The 15,517-nt window shown below is 34.9% G+C and overlaps 1 protein-coding gene across 1 annotated transcript; it reads left to right on the forward strand.

The window, feature by feature from the left end:
- The first annotated feature begins 48 nt into the window (after positions 1 to 48).
- Positions 49 to 3,701, forward strand: LOC117117984. The gene is made up of 2 exons (XM_033262480.1): positions 49 to 3,098; positions 3,646 to 3,701. Exon 1 carries the CDS (start codon positions 49 to 51, stop codon positions 2,755 to 2,757), a length of 2,709 nt encoding a protein of 902 aa, XP_033118371.1. The 3' UTR covers positions 2,758 to 3,098; positions 3,646 to 3,701.
- The last annotated feature ends 11,816 nt before the right edge of the window (positions 3,702 to 15,517 follow it).

Raw genomic sequence — 15,517 nt, forward strand, 5'->3', positions numbered from 1 at the left:
GCCCTCTCTACATATTCTGTATCTCCCCTGTCTCGTATACACATCTAGATGTGGATAAGAGACAGGATATGCACATATCGTATGTGCGTACACCTGTTTGGCGGAACATGGTGTCCAAGCGCGAGTACTTATGCACTGAGGCAAACATCAAAGGACAACACAGTTGATGTCGACGACAAAATTAGAAATATTGTGAACGAGAACTTTTATGTAGACGATGCCTTGATATCTGTTGCTGACGAGGAAGACGGGGTGAGAATTATTAGAGACCTCACTTCGTTGCTGTCGTCAGGCGGCTTTAAGCTCACTAAGTGGTTAAGCAACAGCCCAACGATACTTCGAGAGGTATCAGTAGGAGACCGTGCTACAACTGTCAAAGACCTAGACCTTGAAGGTACACTACCTACAGAGAAGGCCTTGGGTATAAGATGGGATGTGCAAAATGATGCTTTTGGATTTAACGTCAGTGTTAAGCATGTGCCGAAAACCAGAAGAGGGGTGTTGAGTGCACTGAGTTCGGTTTTCGACCCACTTGGATTTGTCGCCCCATTTACCTTGAAGGGTAAGTTGATAGTTCAACAACTTGTGCGTCGACGTGTAGGATGGGACGATCCAGCTCCAGATGACTTGTTGTCAAAATGGGAGTTATGGCAAAATGAATTGATTCATTTAGAAGAGCTGAAAATTAGAAGGTGCTTGCGAAAGGACGAATTTGGCGATGTTGTAACTCAAGACTTGCACCATTTTGCCGATGCTTCCGAAGTGGGATACGGTGTGGCTTCGTACTTACACATGAAAAACCAACATGGTGATACACAGAGCACATTAGTATTCGCAAGGTCCCGCCTATGTCCAATCAAACGTGTAACGATACCAAGACTAGAGCTAATGGCCGCAACTCTAGCTGTAACGACGGACACATTCTTAAGAAAAGAACTTGGATTGAATGTTGGAGGTTCCTACTTTTGGACAGATAGTATGATCGTTCTTCAGTACATCCGAAATGATGAAAGACGATTTAAGACCTTCGTTAGCAACAGACTCGCGACTATTCACAATGGATCCAGCTCCACTCAGTGGAGGCATATTGATGGCAAACGGAACCCTGCGGACCTCGCGTCTCGAGGTCTGGATGCCAAACAGCTCGTAGGAAATATGTTATGGTATGAGGGCCCAGAATTCCTCAGAAGAAACGACACCATGTGGCCGATTCAACCCGACAATTCTGGTGATACATACGAAGACGACCCGGAATTAAAGAAGGATGAGAGAGTTTGCCATCACATACAGAAAGAAGACTCTGCACACATTTTGAATATATTAATTAGTAGATATGCATCATGGACTAAGTTGAAGCGTACTATAGCCTGGCTACTGCGTTTCAAGAGCTTCATAGTGCTGAAAAAGAGAAAGGGATTAGATAAACTCTCTTGTGTTGACTTAACTGTAGGCGAAGTCCAAGAAGCTGAATTAGAAATCCTTAAATATGTCCAATCCACACATCTTTCTAGCTTAAGCGCTCTAAAGGGACTAGATGCATATAGAACGGACGATGGCCTTATTAGAGTTGGTGGCAGAGTAAAGCTTCAAGATAAATTCTCTTATGACCAAAAACACCAGATAATATTACCATCTGATCATGACGCCACGAACTTAATAATTAATTACTATCACCTTCTAACTGGACATGGGGGAGTTGAACGTGTGCTCGCTGAGACCAGACAAAAGTATTGGATTGTAAGAGGTCGAAGAAATGTTAGACGGGAACTTTCGAAGTGTATTACTTGCAAGAGGATAAAAGCGCCACCCCTGCAACAAATCATGGGACTCCTTCCAACATCAAGGCTTGCAATACACGAACAACCCTTTTCAAGAGTAGGTGTGGACTACTTTGGCCCTCTTACTGTAAAACGTGGACGGACGGAATGTAAACGTTACGGTTGTATCTTTTCCTGTCTGACGACTCGAGCTGTACACATTGAGGTGACAAACTCTCTAACTACAGACACGTTCATTAACGCATTTCATAGGTTTATCGCTCGCCGTGGTTCGCCACAAGAGGTTATTTCGGACAATGGGACCAATTTTATCGGGGCAAAACAGGAATTCAAGAAGGCCGTGAAAGAATGGAATCAGAAAACAATTAATGATTTTATGGTCCAGAAAGAAATAAAATGGTCATTCAATCCGCCTACAGCATCTCATATGGGCGGTATATGGGAGCGTCAAATTAGAAGTATCAGAACGATTATCTTTAGTTTAGTACGACAACAGACATTAGACGATGAGGGTGTTAATACACTTATGTGCATAGTCGAGGGCATTATAAACAGCCGGCCCCTTACAAAACTATCAGACGACCCTAAAGATGATAATCCACTAACCCCTAACCATTTGTTATTATTACGCGGCGGCCCATTGTTACCACCAGGCCATTTTGTTGAGCAAGACATATATCGAAGACGTTGGAGACAAATTCAATACCTTGCCGATGTTTTCTGGAGGAGGTGGGTGAAAGAATACCTGCCATTACTACAAATACGTCAGAAGTGGGTCTTTGAGAAAAGAGACGTTAAAGTCGGAGACCTTGTTCTAGTCACTGACAAAAATACTCCACGTTATCAATGGCCACTAGCATTAGTAGTTGATGTATATAAAGGTAGCGATGAACATGTTAGATCTGTTAAGATTAGAATGAGGGGAAGTACATACGAAAGACCCATAACTAAATTATGCTTACTCGAAGGTGTAGATTAAGTTTGTAGTTAAGATCTTGTATTATATTATATTTAAGATATCATACTTTATATTTTGATTGTTAAACCAAGTTGGTTTAAGGTGGGGAGTGTAAAGTATTATAAGTTTTGAAGCGCCCTCTCTACATATTCTGTATCTCCCAATTGGTATATATCCTGGTTGTTACCATGTGTGAGGGAGAGATGATCTTGGAATTGGTTACGGCACATCTCCTCTTGACACCATTTTGTTATTTAAACTTTTAGCAATTTTTGTTTTAAACTTTTGTTGTTTTACAACTTTGATCAACCAGTTGATTCATTTTTTGACGTGTCGACGACACTTTTGTTTGGATTTTAAATGTAAGTTACCACTTCATTGTTTTAATTACTTTGCATACCTTTGAGAATATACGAATACTTTGCCTTGTTTGAAGGCACGTTGATAATGATAGTTACTTTAGTTAATTAATTAATTAAGAATTTATATAAACTATTTACAGTTTATTTCCTGTATTATTGTAGGCCTATACTTACAGTAGTGCTATATGGCGTATAAGATGCTTATTCAGAGCACTTAAAATAGTGTGATTAGAACACGTTTAAATCATTGTTTATTGTTAATGTTTTTAATTAAGTATGATAATAAGATTACTTTATGCATAGATTCATTTTATGTTAATATTATGTGTCTATAGACTCCTTGTATATTGTTCAATATAAGTAATATTCAGTATTATCTTATACTGTGCTTCTATCTTTTAACCATTGCTACTTAAAGTCACTAGAGGCCCAACCTATGTTTATTGGAGGTCATATTATCCACAGTAGCACAATGCCCTTGGTTACCATGGTGATGAAATAGTTTAGTGCTGACCATTACTGAGACCTTATCTTGTTTATGTTACAGTGGTTAAAGCTAGAATTGATAATTTGATTTGAAGTTTTATTAGCCTTGGAGACGCGAAGTTCACGTGTTTTGATTGTAAATAAATGTAAATATTGTACAGAACTTACTACGTCGTGTTAATTTGCTTGCGTCGATTGATTTAGCCACAACGCCACCTAGCGAACGTGCGGCGTTCGTTACATATGCATATTCAAACTTTATTTCAAAATGGTATAAATAACATACAATTTCTCTTAAAGTCTAGTGACTAGTTACTGTATGTTGCTTTTATTAGGACATACACAATTAAAACAGATTTACCCATGACACTTTATCATTAACAATTTCTGTAGGATACATGAGATCTTCATAACTATTAAAGCGGAGGTGTCTTTTTTTTTACGTCCACCTGCAATAGACTCAGAAAGTTAATCTGTGGTCTGCCAGCACGACCTTTATACATTTGAATTACCTAGAGCAAATGAAATGGCAGTAAAATCTGGTGTATATTCATCTAATCTAAGTATGTGACTTAGCATCATCCAACATGTTTTTTTAATTATTCAATTATATTAACTTTAATTATTATTTATTGCTTTATTATAATATAATTTTTTTTATTTTTAAGTGATATATATGTGGTAATACAATTACAATGTTTTTATGCACTTTCCAAATGTATTTGTTCTTTAAATTTAAAAACAAAATTCAGTTCTTCCTGTAATGTTTGTTAATTGCATTGATTGAATACAAATATACCATTATATAAGCCCAAGCAAGGTTATGGTATACTCTACAACTGTTATGAAAACAAAACCTAAACTCTTTAAAAATCATGTTCCCAAGGAACATTTCAAAATATACCGAAACAATAAAAATATTCCTGTATATATCTACCAGTTCTGTAGCTACTGATAGAAACAGATACAACAGCATATACCAATTAGTAATACCAAGTCTCTCAGTGTCTGACATAGGTTCATACAGATGTAACTATGGACCCGTTCGAGCGAAAAAATATCCGTGCGATTTTCCAGTTAATTCACCGGTACACACTTTCTAAAACCGCTCGGACACGCGCCTAATTACCTTACCATCTGGATTATCCGCGACAATTTTGACCACCAAATTGCTGGGTAGAATTCCGTGTATGAGATAGCCTTGGGGCCGGAGACGATGATAAATCAACCTTAATTGCTTTGCCAAATGGTTCGTCCACAGCAAGGGGACCGACAGCAAGTACCCGCTGTCGTCGCGCTCTTCTTCGCCTCCTCATGTTCACGGCGAAATCAAAGTTGGATTGGACAGTAAATCCATCCACATAAAATCGCATCATTGTAGCCATAATGGTGGCTAGTAGCATAGCTACACGTTTGTTTGTAAAATTACCATTACAGTACAGTATTCAGAGAATTAAACTTCAATACAAATCGTTCCCGCGTATCGTTTAAGTAAGCAAAAGTAAACAAAGAATGGGTTGATGGGATTGGTGTTTCTGAATGACCTTACAAAATTACTTCCGGAATAGTTTCGTTACACGGTATTCGACATGAGCTAAAATTTGCTCGAACGGTGGACCACCCGCTGTGTGCTCGGCGCGATTAACCGGTGAATTCACCGGAATACGGTTTGCGTTTTTCGCTCGAACGGGCCCTATGAGAATACTTAATCACATGCACTTTCATTGTCTCAGGAACAACACACCAATTCCTCAAGATCCAAAATGCAAAGCATCCCAACCATACTACTTTCATGGAGATGAAGTGATCTTAGAATGTGAAGCAGCAACTAAATATCCATTTCTTGAATTGAAATGGAACTCCTCCTCTGAAAATTCTCACAACATAACTTTCATTGCCAAAGAACATATGGATGGTTCAGTTCATCTTTGTTTCATGACTGTACCCTCATGGGATTCATCACATTGGACTTGTAAAGTCATTATTTCAATCAAACTTCATCTTCAAGTCTCCATTATAATGTCACTGGTGTTACAATAGGGAAGCCAACAACACTTCAGTGTTTTGTGGATAATAACACGACATCTGAGTTCAACTATACCTGGACATCAGACAGTAACAGTGTGAAAGCAATAATCCAAAACCTGGGTTGTGATAATAGCAGTAGCAGCAACACCTCCATAAATTGCCAAGTAACTGAAGACAACAGCAACACACTAACCATTGAGAATGCAACAGCTGACGTAATGATCAATGCCAACATCACTTAATAATAATAATAATAATAATCATAATAGTGTAGTTTTATAGAGCGCACAAATCCATCTAATGTAAGATGCTCAGGGCGCTTGAAATGTGGACTAGGAACACGATCAATGACTTTTTTGCCCCTAAGGGTCCCTTCGTGTCTGTGCTACCCGGTAACCCGGTACCAGCAACTCTCGTCGTCCACCACAGGGGCTGTCTGTTCCAGTTGAAGGGTTCAAAGCAATTGGCAGCACTTCAAACACAATCACTGTCAATCAGTTATCTACCAGTGTCAATCTGCTGTCAACAGCTGTATCTACAACAAACAGTACTTTCAAAATGTTTTCCACTGCATATGCGACAAGAAAAGGCTCTCAGAACACACTTATTATTTATTATTGATGATAGTGTTCTGCATTTTATTATTCTTTGTTATAACTTTGATTGTTATGTTGTTCTTTTACATTAGAAAATGTTTCATTGACATCCAAAGTGTATTCAACAACCAAACAGCAATCAACTGTCATAATTGTAGCACAAAAAGCTTTCAAAATGCTATCTACAAAAACCACCGAACTCATAAAATTCAACCTTCTTGTCACATTACACAATCTCAAGATGGCAGAACATTCCATGATGTCAGTGAAGATATAAAAGACAGAAATCAAGGTTCACACACTTATCATGACATCAACACGACTTCTGACGATGACTGATGGCTACATGACTGCTATGACTACAGATGAAACAGTTGAATCAATATGAATGTACTGATGATTAAGATCAAAGACAAGATATACAACAAGAAAAATATCCCTGTGAAGAAATAGGTGATTCCATGGACAATATGGCTGATTCTGTTTATCTTGAGATTGAGTGACATTAGTGATATATTTGTGCAACCATATTGGATAGGGTTAAAATTTGATGTAGTTGCCATACTGCGTTTTTTTTGTTAAAAATTGTAGCAAGGAAAAAAATCTACTATAACACTTTCTTATTACTATATAGTGAGTTTCTACAAGAATTAGGAAGAAAAAAAGAGAAGAAAAAGTTATGCCTAAAATGAATGTTCAATTAATACTGTTCACTGTAAGTAAAATCTTATAGTTTAAAATATAGCAAAGGAAAGTACAGTGCACTTCCTAAATTTACTGTTGTTATTTAATAATTTACTGTACTGGTTTCAGTGAACGTTTATTTTTTTGAAAAGAATTAAGTATATAGATACTACCTCTAATATGCACATTATCTTATAGATGAGTTAAACGGTGCTACAAACAAAAATTAGCAAATACACTTTGCTTTATAAGCTCAGCAAACACAAATGATGTTAAAATGAAGAACACAACATTGCAGCAACTTTGCAATGTTCATATTTGTGAGATTACATTATAAGTGCATATTATGTTTCTAAAAAAAAATTATATTTATAATAAAAACTGCAACAATATTATGTTGTTATTATAAAACTGTTACTTAAGTTATTAAATGGTGGATTCATTAGCTTAACCTGCCCTCGATAAACTAACATTACGTTATCTCGCTATATTAATTGGATTAACACATTATCAAGGATAAGTACTGAGTGTTTAACACTGGTGTCTTGGATTCAATTATGGGTAAATGGATTAGTTGCCTTTTTTATGAGGTTTTAATTGTTCTTTACCGCCGAAAGTGCGATATTCTGACGTTAGTTTAAGGAGGGCTGGTTAGCCTAATGCCGTGGTATTCAAAGTTTTTGGTGACCCTATAACCAAGCTTGATGCCTCCGTGACCCAAACCTCTGTCAAACTAATATTGTCCCTTTCACAGTTTTAAGTTTAATTAAATAGCCAAATTTACTACGATTGGGTAACAAATTTACTAAGAGTAAGTAATTTTTAGCATCTCAGATAAGTGACAGGTGTGCCATATGTGAATAGGTAAGAAAAAGGACATTATCATATCTGCACTTTCTATAAACACTGACAGATGTGGACAAAATAGACAGCCACATAAACTTTTAAACATTCCACTTCCTGTTCATTTCGCAAGAGCCTTAAAAATGTTTCAAAACCTCATCAAAATATATCAACACTAACTTAATGAGTAAAATAGTTTCATGAGAAAATCAATTTATGATATTGATTCCATTGTTTTCATTTTGAAGTGTACATAATGGTAGGTGATCAAACAGATGTTTGTTGTCTCTTTACCATAATTTCAATAAAAACCAGACTTTAAACTGTCTTAAAACCTCATTGTAATAAAACAGCAATTTATATAATGGACAAAACAGTTTCATGAGAAAATCAATTTATACATGATATACAGATAAAAATAGATTCCATTGTTCTTGTTTTGAAGTGCACATAATGGTTAGGTGATCGAACAGATGTTTGTTGTCTCTTCAACATTATTTCAAACAAGGTTCGACTTGACATCATCTCCACATTGTTTCCTAAGATAATATGTGAACACACTTTCTTTTAAATAAATATTATGAACACTTGCAATAGTAAGTTAAATTCAATACAGATAACCTTTATAGAAAAAAAAAAGACTGTGTAAAACACACTGTATACATGGGACATGGCAGTTTATTCATCTTTTTATTACGGTATGTACAATATTACAATATTTGGTGGATATTGGATGGGTGAAAGTACACACAAAATACTGATTACATGCCCATATATATTATTAACTTTAATAAACTTTGTTTTTGTTACAATTATGCCTCAAACGGCAATGTTTGTTTGAGAGCACGCCAACAAGGTTTGTCTTTCAACAGTTAAAAAATAAAAGACGACAGTGGCAAAACCAGGGACACATGCCCTCCCTAAATCCCTGCAGTTAGATTTGTATTTATATTATATTCTATAGGGATTTGAGAAGCAATGTAGTTACTGTTTCCCTTTGTGAATCAGTCATTTTACTTATCTTACCTTATTTTAATTATATAAAAACTCAATCACTATACATACAGTATGTTTATCAAGACTGAACTTTTTCATGCATCATGAATGATTTTTGCCACATAGTGCAAAAATAACTTCTTGTTATTAATTGAAGCAATAAGCAAAACATTCTCATACTTTCTTTTTGCTATATTATTAATGGTAGGTTAGTACAAACCTTCCACGTAAGTTAAAGAGAAGTAAAGTTATGCCTGAAATACAGTAAATGTTAACATCAATAATTTTTTGGTAAAATGTTAAAATCATATTATTACTTTAATATAAAGCTTAGAGGCATAGAAATTATGGAAAACACTGCCCAGGCACATGTTAAATGTACTGCTGTTATCATTTAAAACATAACATTTAGAGAAATGGTTTCAGTGAAAGTTTATTTTTATGAAAGAAACTAGGTAAAGTATATTACCCATCGTACACATTATGCTTTAAGATAAGGCAATCTGTCTGTACTACAGTGGCGGAGCCAGGGGGGCTGCAGGGGATTAAGCCCCTACCGGACAGGACAAGCCCCTCATTGGACGGAGCTCGTCAGGCAGTCGGAACAAAATATATATAAAAATAGGCCCACGCCAAGTCAACACATGTCTGTCGCAATCAGAGAGTGTCACTTGTGTCATTTCTGGCCATCCTATTCTTTCCAAATCTCATTTGGGAGGTGGAACACACTCTCAAACCCTTCCCCCAGCTCGGTCCCTGTCTCTTATACACATCTATTCCGTGTATGAGATAGCCTTGGGGCCGGAGACGATGATAAAAGAAAAAATATCCTAGCGCCACCACTGCTGTGCTACTGTAGAAAAATTAAAATTTTATAATAGATGGTGCTACAGTAATAATATTTTCATGTAATTAACCCAGCAAAAACACATGTTATTATAATGTTTTTGAACATTGTGGTTAGGCATGTCGGCAATGTTAATTAGTAGTGAGATTATGTTATAAATACATGGTTCTACAATAAAAAAATGTTTGTATACAAAACTGCAAACAATATTATAATGTAATGAAAATTGTCTGCTGGGTAAATAATTAATTGCCTGACATATTTCTGTATACTGTATACATTATGTTGTAAACAGAGGTGCTTTTGTAATTAGGCCAGTGTAAGGTGTACCGCTAACCATTTTGCACATGTGTATACACTAAGTTGTTACTGTTGTTTGTTTTAATATGTACGATACATGTATCACACTTTATCCTCCAAAGAAGGTTTATTCCTCTTTCAAAATCATAGATAGTTGGGATATGGTTCAGGAATGGCACAATACAAAAAATAATTAATATACCAAGGAGCTATAAAACCTGCTTGGATTTTCCTACAATAAATACGAGAATACTTGTCCAACACACAAAAATTTTTTAGGGGGAATACTTTTAGGGGGAAATACAAAAAAAAAAAAAAGATTTCAACCAACTAAAGTGCACAACATATGCTCTTGGAGCTTATCTCTACCGTAAAGGAATAACTGGCATATTTTGAATTATAGAGGGCGCTATTACACTACTTAATCACTTTCTGTTAAATTTTATTCTAAAATAATTGGTTACTTTACAGTCACAGAGGGTAATATTAAAACTGAAAATGAGTTGAATATTTGTGCACCACATATATTCTACTACTATTCTACTTATTTATTATATAAATAGAGATAAAAAAGTATTGAATAGAAACTAAGAAAATGATCAAATAGATCGAAACGTTGAATATCAAAACGTCTGTCTCTTTTCGAGTTACTGTCTTTTTTTTTTTTTTTTTTTTTTTTTTTTTTTTATTGAAACTAAGATAATAAATAGAAAAAGATAGGCCTAGAATAGTTCGCGATTAACAATTAACAAGGATCGGCAATCATAGTGCGATGCCTTGCGTTCGCTGTGTTTTGCGACGAGTGATTAGATGTGATGGAATAGCTGGGCCTAGGAAATTGTTTTTCTGCTTGTATACGACTTAAAAAGTCTGTGTTGAAAAAACGAAGTTATTTCTTTTTCTTTTTCAAAATAATGAACTTTTCAAAATAGTGTAAAATTTTTGTGCAGTAGCTTTTTATGCAGGCAGTTGGTTGACGCAAATCTATATCTTTCATTCCATAGGCGTAAGATATGTGGGGATTGATTGGCTTTGTCAATTCTTGCAGATTTTTAACAGATAGTATGCGTATCTTACCTGCTTAATATTATAAACAAAATTATTATTCACTTTCTTTATTTAAAAGGTAATTTGACTTTCATTTGCAAAGGTCTTTCTAAAATTATAGTTAAAGACACAGCAGTATTCAATATCATGCTTTAGAATATTCTGTTACATATGGCAATACTTGCAGCATTAGCATTTAGTTGACAGAACTTCACAGAATGCTTATTTAAATGATACACCTAGGTGGATCACCTGGGAGGGGGGTCATCCCCATGGATCCACATGTTAGAGTGCTTTAGGGGTGGGGGTAATTTATGAGAATAATTTTCAGGCTAATATTATGGTTAGCTTTTAAGTTTCTTAAAAGATAGGAGGGTGCAAGACAGAAGACGGTTCCCAAGGTCATTTAAACTTATGTTATTTATATAAAAGTTCCCTTCTTTCTGCACGCCCTTCTGCAATTATCTGGACCAATTCCAATACATCACAGCCTTTTTAAAGGCCACCGATGGTGGTCTTTTTGCAAGTCTATATAACCTCCCTGGATGTTCCTACAATAAATATGTGAATACCGATCCAACCCACCGAAATAATAATCATTTGAGGGGGAATACAAAAAATCCAGGTGTTTAATTTAATTTAACCCACTACAGTGTAAAACATTGCGCTCATAGAGATAATCTCTACCATAAAGGAATAAGGGGCATAATTTGAATTATAGAGGGTGCTATTACACTATTTATCACTTTCTGTTTCATTTAATTTAAAAATAATTGGTTACTTTACAATCACAGAGGGCGCTATTCAAACTGAAAACGAGTTGCATTGTTGTGCATCCCATATAAGATATGTAGGATTGATTACCGGTAGCAGACTAACTAATTTATTTTATATTAATAATTTCAATGTTTGTATTATAGATGTCCTCTATGTGCTTGAGTTTCCTCTGATATTGGCCAGTGATTTTGTTTGTAAACATTCTTTTTGTAAAACTTTTACAATTTTTTTAATAAAGAATTTAAAAAAAAAGTAATTGTCATGTTTTTATTGAGACTTTCAGCTCAAAAAACAAAATTCATTGAGTCCTATTAGCAATGGGCCAATGCACAATTTAACCTTTGAAGGCTGCCATGCACCTCAGCAGACATGGGATCATTGTGCCAACCAATCTACAATACTAAAGTATATATATACTGTACTACTAAAATATACTACCAAAATAATGTTTTGTGTTTTTCTATGTCCACCAAATATCTCCAAAAAGTACAATTATGATTTTCACACATTTTGTAGCTACCACCAACGGGACGAACATCCGCTACATTAGGACTCGATATTGTCAACCTACATGTGTTGTTTTTTGGCAAAATTAACACATTTTCTAATACCACTGCTAGTTGGTGTTGTAGATTGGAGTCTAAATATTTGTAGTATACTGTAATACAAGTATTATATGCACCACCAGATTTGGATAAAAATAATTAATATACCCTCATTGAATTTGCATTTTTGAAATAAAATGAAATTATAGTGAAATTATTCCAATCCTAAATTGATCTTATTTTTTAGAAATTGATTTATCAAAATTTGTTTTGTTAATTTGTCTCTCAAAGAGGAATGCTGCCCTCTCTTAATTTTGTATGACGGTGCTTTTTCCATAGACTGGTGATTTGAAACTGTTGGGTGTTGACCTGAACAAAACAAAAAAAGATGGTGCTGGAAAGCTAGGCAGTCCAGACTCACAGTCGATCTTTTGTATCATCATTCTCATCATCGTCTGTCTGTCAGGCGACTACTGGCCAATGGCCTCAAACTCTATTTCTGGTCTCTTCTTTGCCAAATTTGCCCAGTTCGCACCAAGCCTCTTTTGGAAAAAATCACTCCATCTCTTATTTGATCTTCCTTTTTTTAAATTATATTATACTGTAATCATTAATTCTGGAGCACCTCTAAACAGTCCAGCTGCATTAAATTATACTTCCTGGACTTATACTGGAATGAATTGTAACAGTACAGGTTTTATACAGTAAGTGGGAATTCATTTACAATGTTTTAAAATTAAATTCAATTGATTTCCAAATTGATAGCATTGATTAAATAACAATATACCATTATATGATAAGCCCTAGCAAGGTAGTGGTATACACTATAAATGTTATGAAAACAAAACCTAAAAACTGTCCATCAAATCAGTAATTTAAACAAAAAATAAAAAAATTAGAAATGAAATAGCATTGACATCTGAAACTGCAATGAACACTATTCAGGTCACATTAAATAAATTGATATAATATATATATTTATGGATGAATGGATGGATATGATTGGCTAATTAAATATTAACCAATCACAGTGCCTTACTAAGTGCTATAAGGCTCCACATCAACATTTCACATGTAAATGCACTGCAAAGTGTGGTCATTTTCAAGCTTTGAGAACATGAATCATTGTTAATTTCGTTTAGTATCTAGCGATTTGATAATTGTGGACTCTTCTACTCCATAATAACACTGGTCATGGAATTTTTTCAATAGACTAGAATTACGGGCTTCTATAACATTACTCTGTTATTCCTGGATTTATTATTGATTCTAACTACTGTTCAGTTACAAAATCTACACTGGACCAGATCACTGCAATTTGAATACAATGTTGTCATCATTGTCAATTGTTAACTTTGAAATACTCTTCATCATGATATGTTGTTGCCATCTTTCTTCACCACAAAGAGTTGTCTTGAGCATACCAGAAAAAACATATTTTGTCGGTCGAAAGCTTAATATTACTTGTGAGTTTAATTCATTTCCATTTGAAATTGATAAGAAATATATAAAATTCGCACGAAATAGTACAGATATATCAACAATAAACATATATGATGAGACTACTATTCAAACCCACAGAAAATACCGCATAGAGATGCTAAGTCTCTCAGAGTATGACACAGGAACATACAAGTGTAAATATCATAATACACATTTAATGCAATTTGCATCATCTGACCCAAAAGGAATTAAAGTTTGGCCAATTCCTCAGAATCCTAAGTGTCAAGCATCTCATCCATATTACTTTGAAGGAGATAAAGTGATCTTAGAATAACTTTCATTGCCAAGGATCATATGGATGGTTCAGTTCATGTTTGTTTCATGACTGTACCCTCATGGAGTGCATCACCATTGAGCTGTAAAGTCATTATTTCAATCAAACATCATCTTAATGTTTCCATTAATGTCACTGATGTTACAATAGGGCAGTCAGCAACACTCCAGTGTATTGTGGATAATAACACTATCTCCGAACTCAATTATACCTGGACATCAGGCAGTAACAGTGTGAAAGCAGTAATCCAAAACTTAGGTTGTGATAATAGCAGTAGTAGCAAGAGCACCATAAATTGCCAAGTCAATGAAGACAACAGCAACATTCTAACCATTGGGAATGTGACAGCTGACATGATCAATGCTGACATCACTTGTGAAGTTGAAGGCTACAATGCCATTGGCAGCGCTTCAACCACACTCAGTGTCAGCCAGTTATCAACCAGTGTCAATCAGCTGTCAACAGCTGTATCTACAACAGACAGTACTTTCAAAAATGTTTCGACTGCATATGTAACAAAAATAAACTCTGAGAATTTAACTTCTGAACAATTAAATTTATTGTTATTGATAGTGTTTTGTATTTTATTTATCTTTTCTCTATTTTTTATGTTGTTCTTGTACATCAGAAAGCGTTTGATTAACATCCAAAATGCATTCAACAACCAGCAAACAATAATCAACTGTCATAATTGTAGCACAAAATGCTATCTACAAAAGCCATCAAACTCATACACTTCAACCTTCCTTTCACATTACACAACTCCAAGATGACAGAACATTCCATGATGTCAGTGAAGATACAGCAGATAGAAATCAAGGTTTACACACTTACTATGACATCAACACAACTTCTGATGATGTCACTGATGACTACCTGACTGCTATGACTACAGATGAACAGTTGAATCAAGATGAATGCACTGATGTTGGAGACAAAACGCAAGATATACAACATGAAAAACTTTTCTGTGAAGAAATAATAGTAGTTGGTTCCATTGACAAAATTGCTGATCCTGATTATCTTGAGATTGAGTGATATACTGTATTTGTACAAAAATAATGGATATGGTTACAATTTCAGGGGCAGATCCACAATATTTTAAATTAGGGAGCACCAATTTTATATAGGCCTAGGTGTAATATAATTATAAAGATAAATGGATATCCAATAATAGTATGAGTCATGTTCAATATATGCTACTTCAGTACTATGTACTATTGCAACATATAGTATTTGTGTCATTTTGCATTTTTCCCTTTAAAAAATAAAAGAGAGCAGTGGCAAAACCAGAGGGGGAGACATGTGTCCTCCCTAAATCCAACCTGCAGTTTAATTAATTTATATTTATATGTTATATTCTATGCAAATTTGATGAGCAAATTAGTCACCATTTGTGGTTCAATACATTTTTCTTATCTTACCTTATTTTAATTATATAAAAACTATCATCCAACTGAAATTTCTAAAAATTCTCATGCATCATACATATT

The sequence above is a fragment of the Anneissia japonica genome, unplaced genomic scaffold (genome assembly GCF_011630105.1).
Source record: "Anneissia japonica isolate Jap-2015-1 unplaced genomic scaffold, ASM1163010v1 scaffold785_len581690_cov155, whole genome shotgun sequence".
Classification (NCBI taxonomy): Eukaryota; Metazoa; Echinodermata; class Crinoidea; order Comatulida; family Comatulidae; genus Anneissia; species Anneissia japonica.

What these genes read in the sequence shown, in the direction of transcription:
- LOC117117984 (XM_033262480.1), top strand. Translation starts at nt 49, where the DNA reads ATGTGGATAAGAGACAGGATATGCACATATCGTATGTGCGTACACCTG.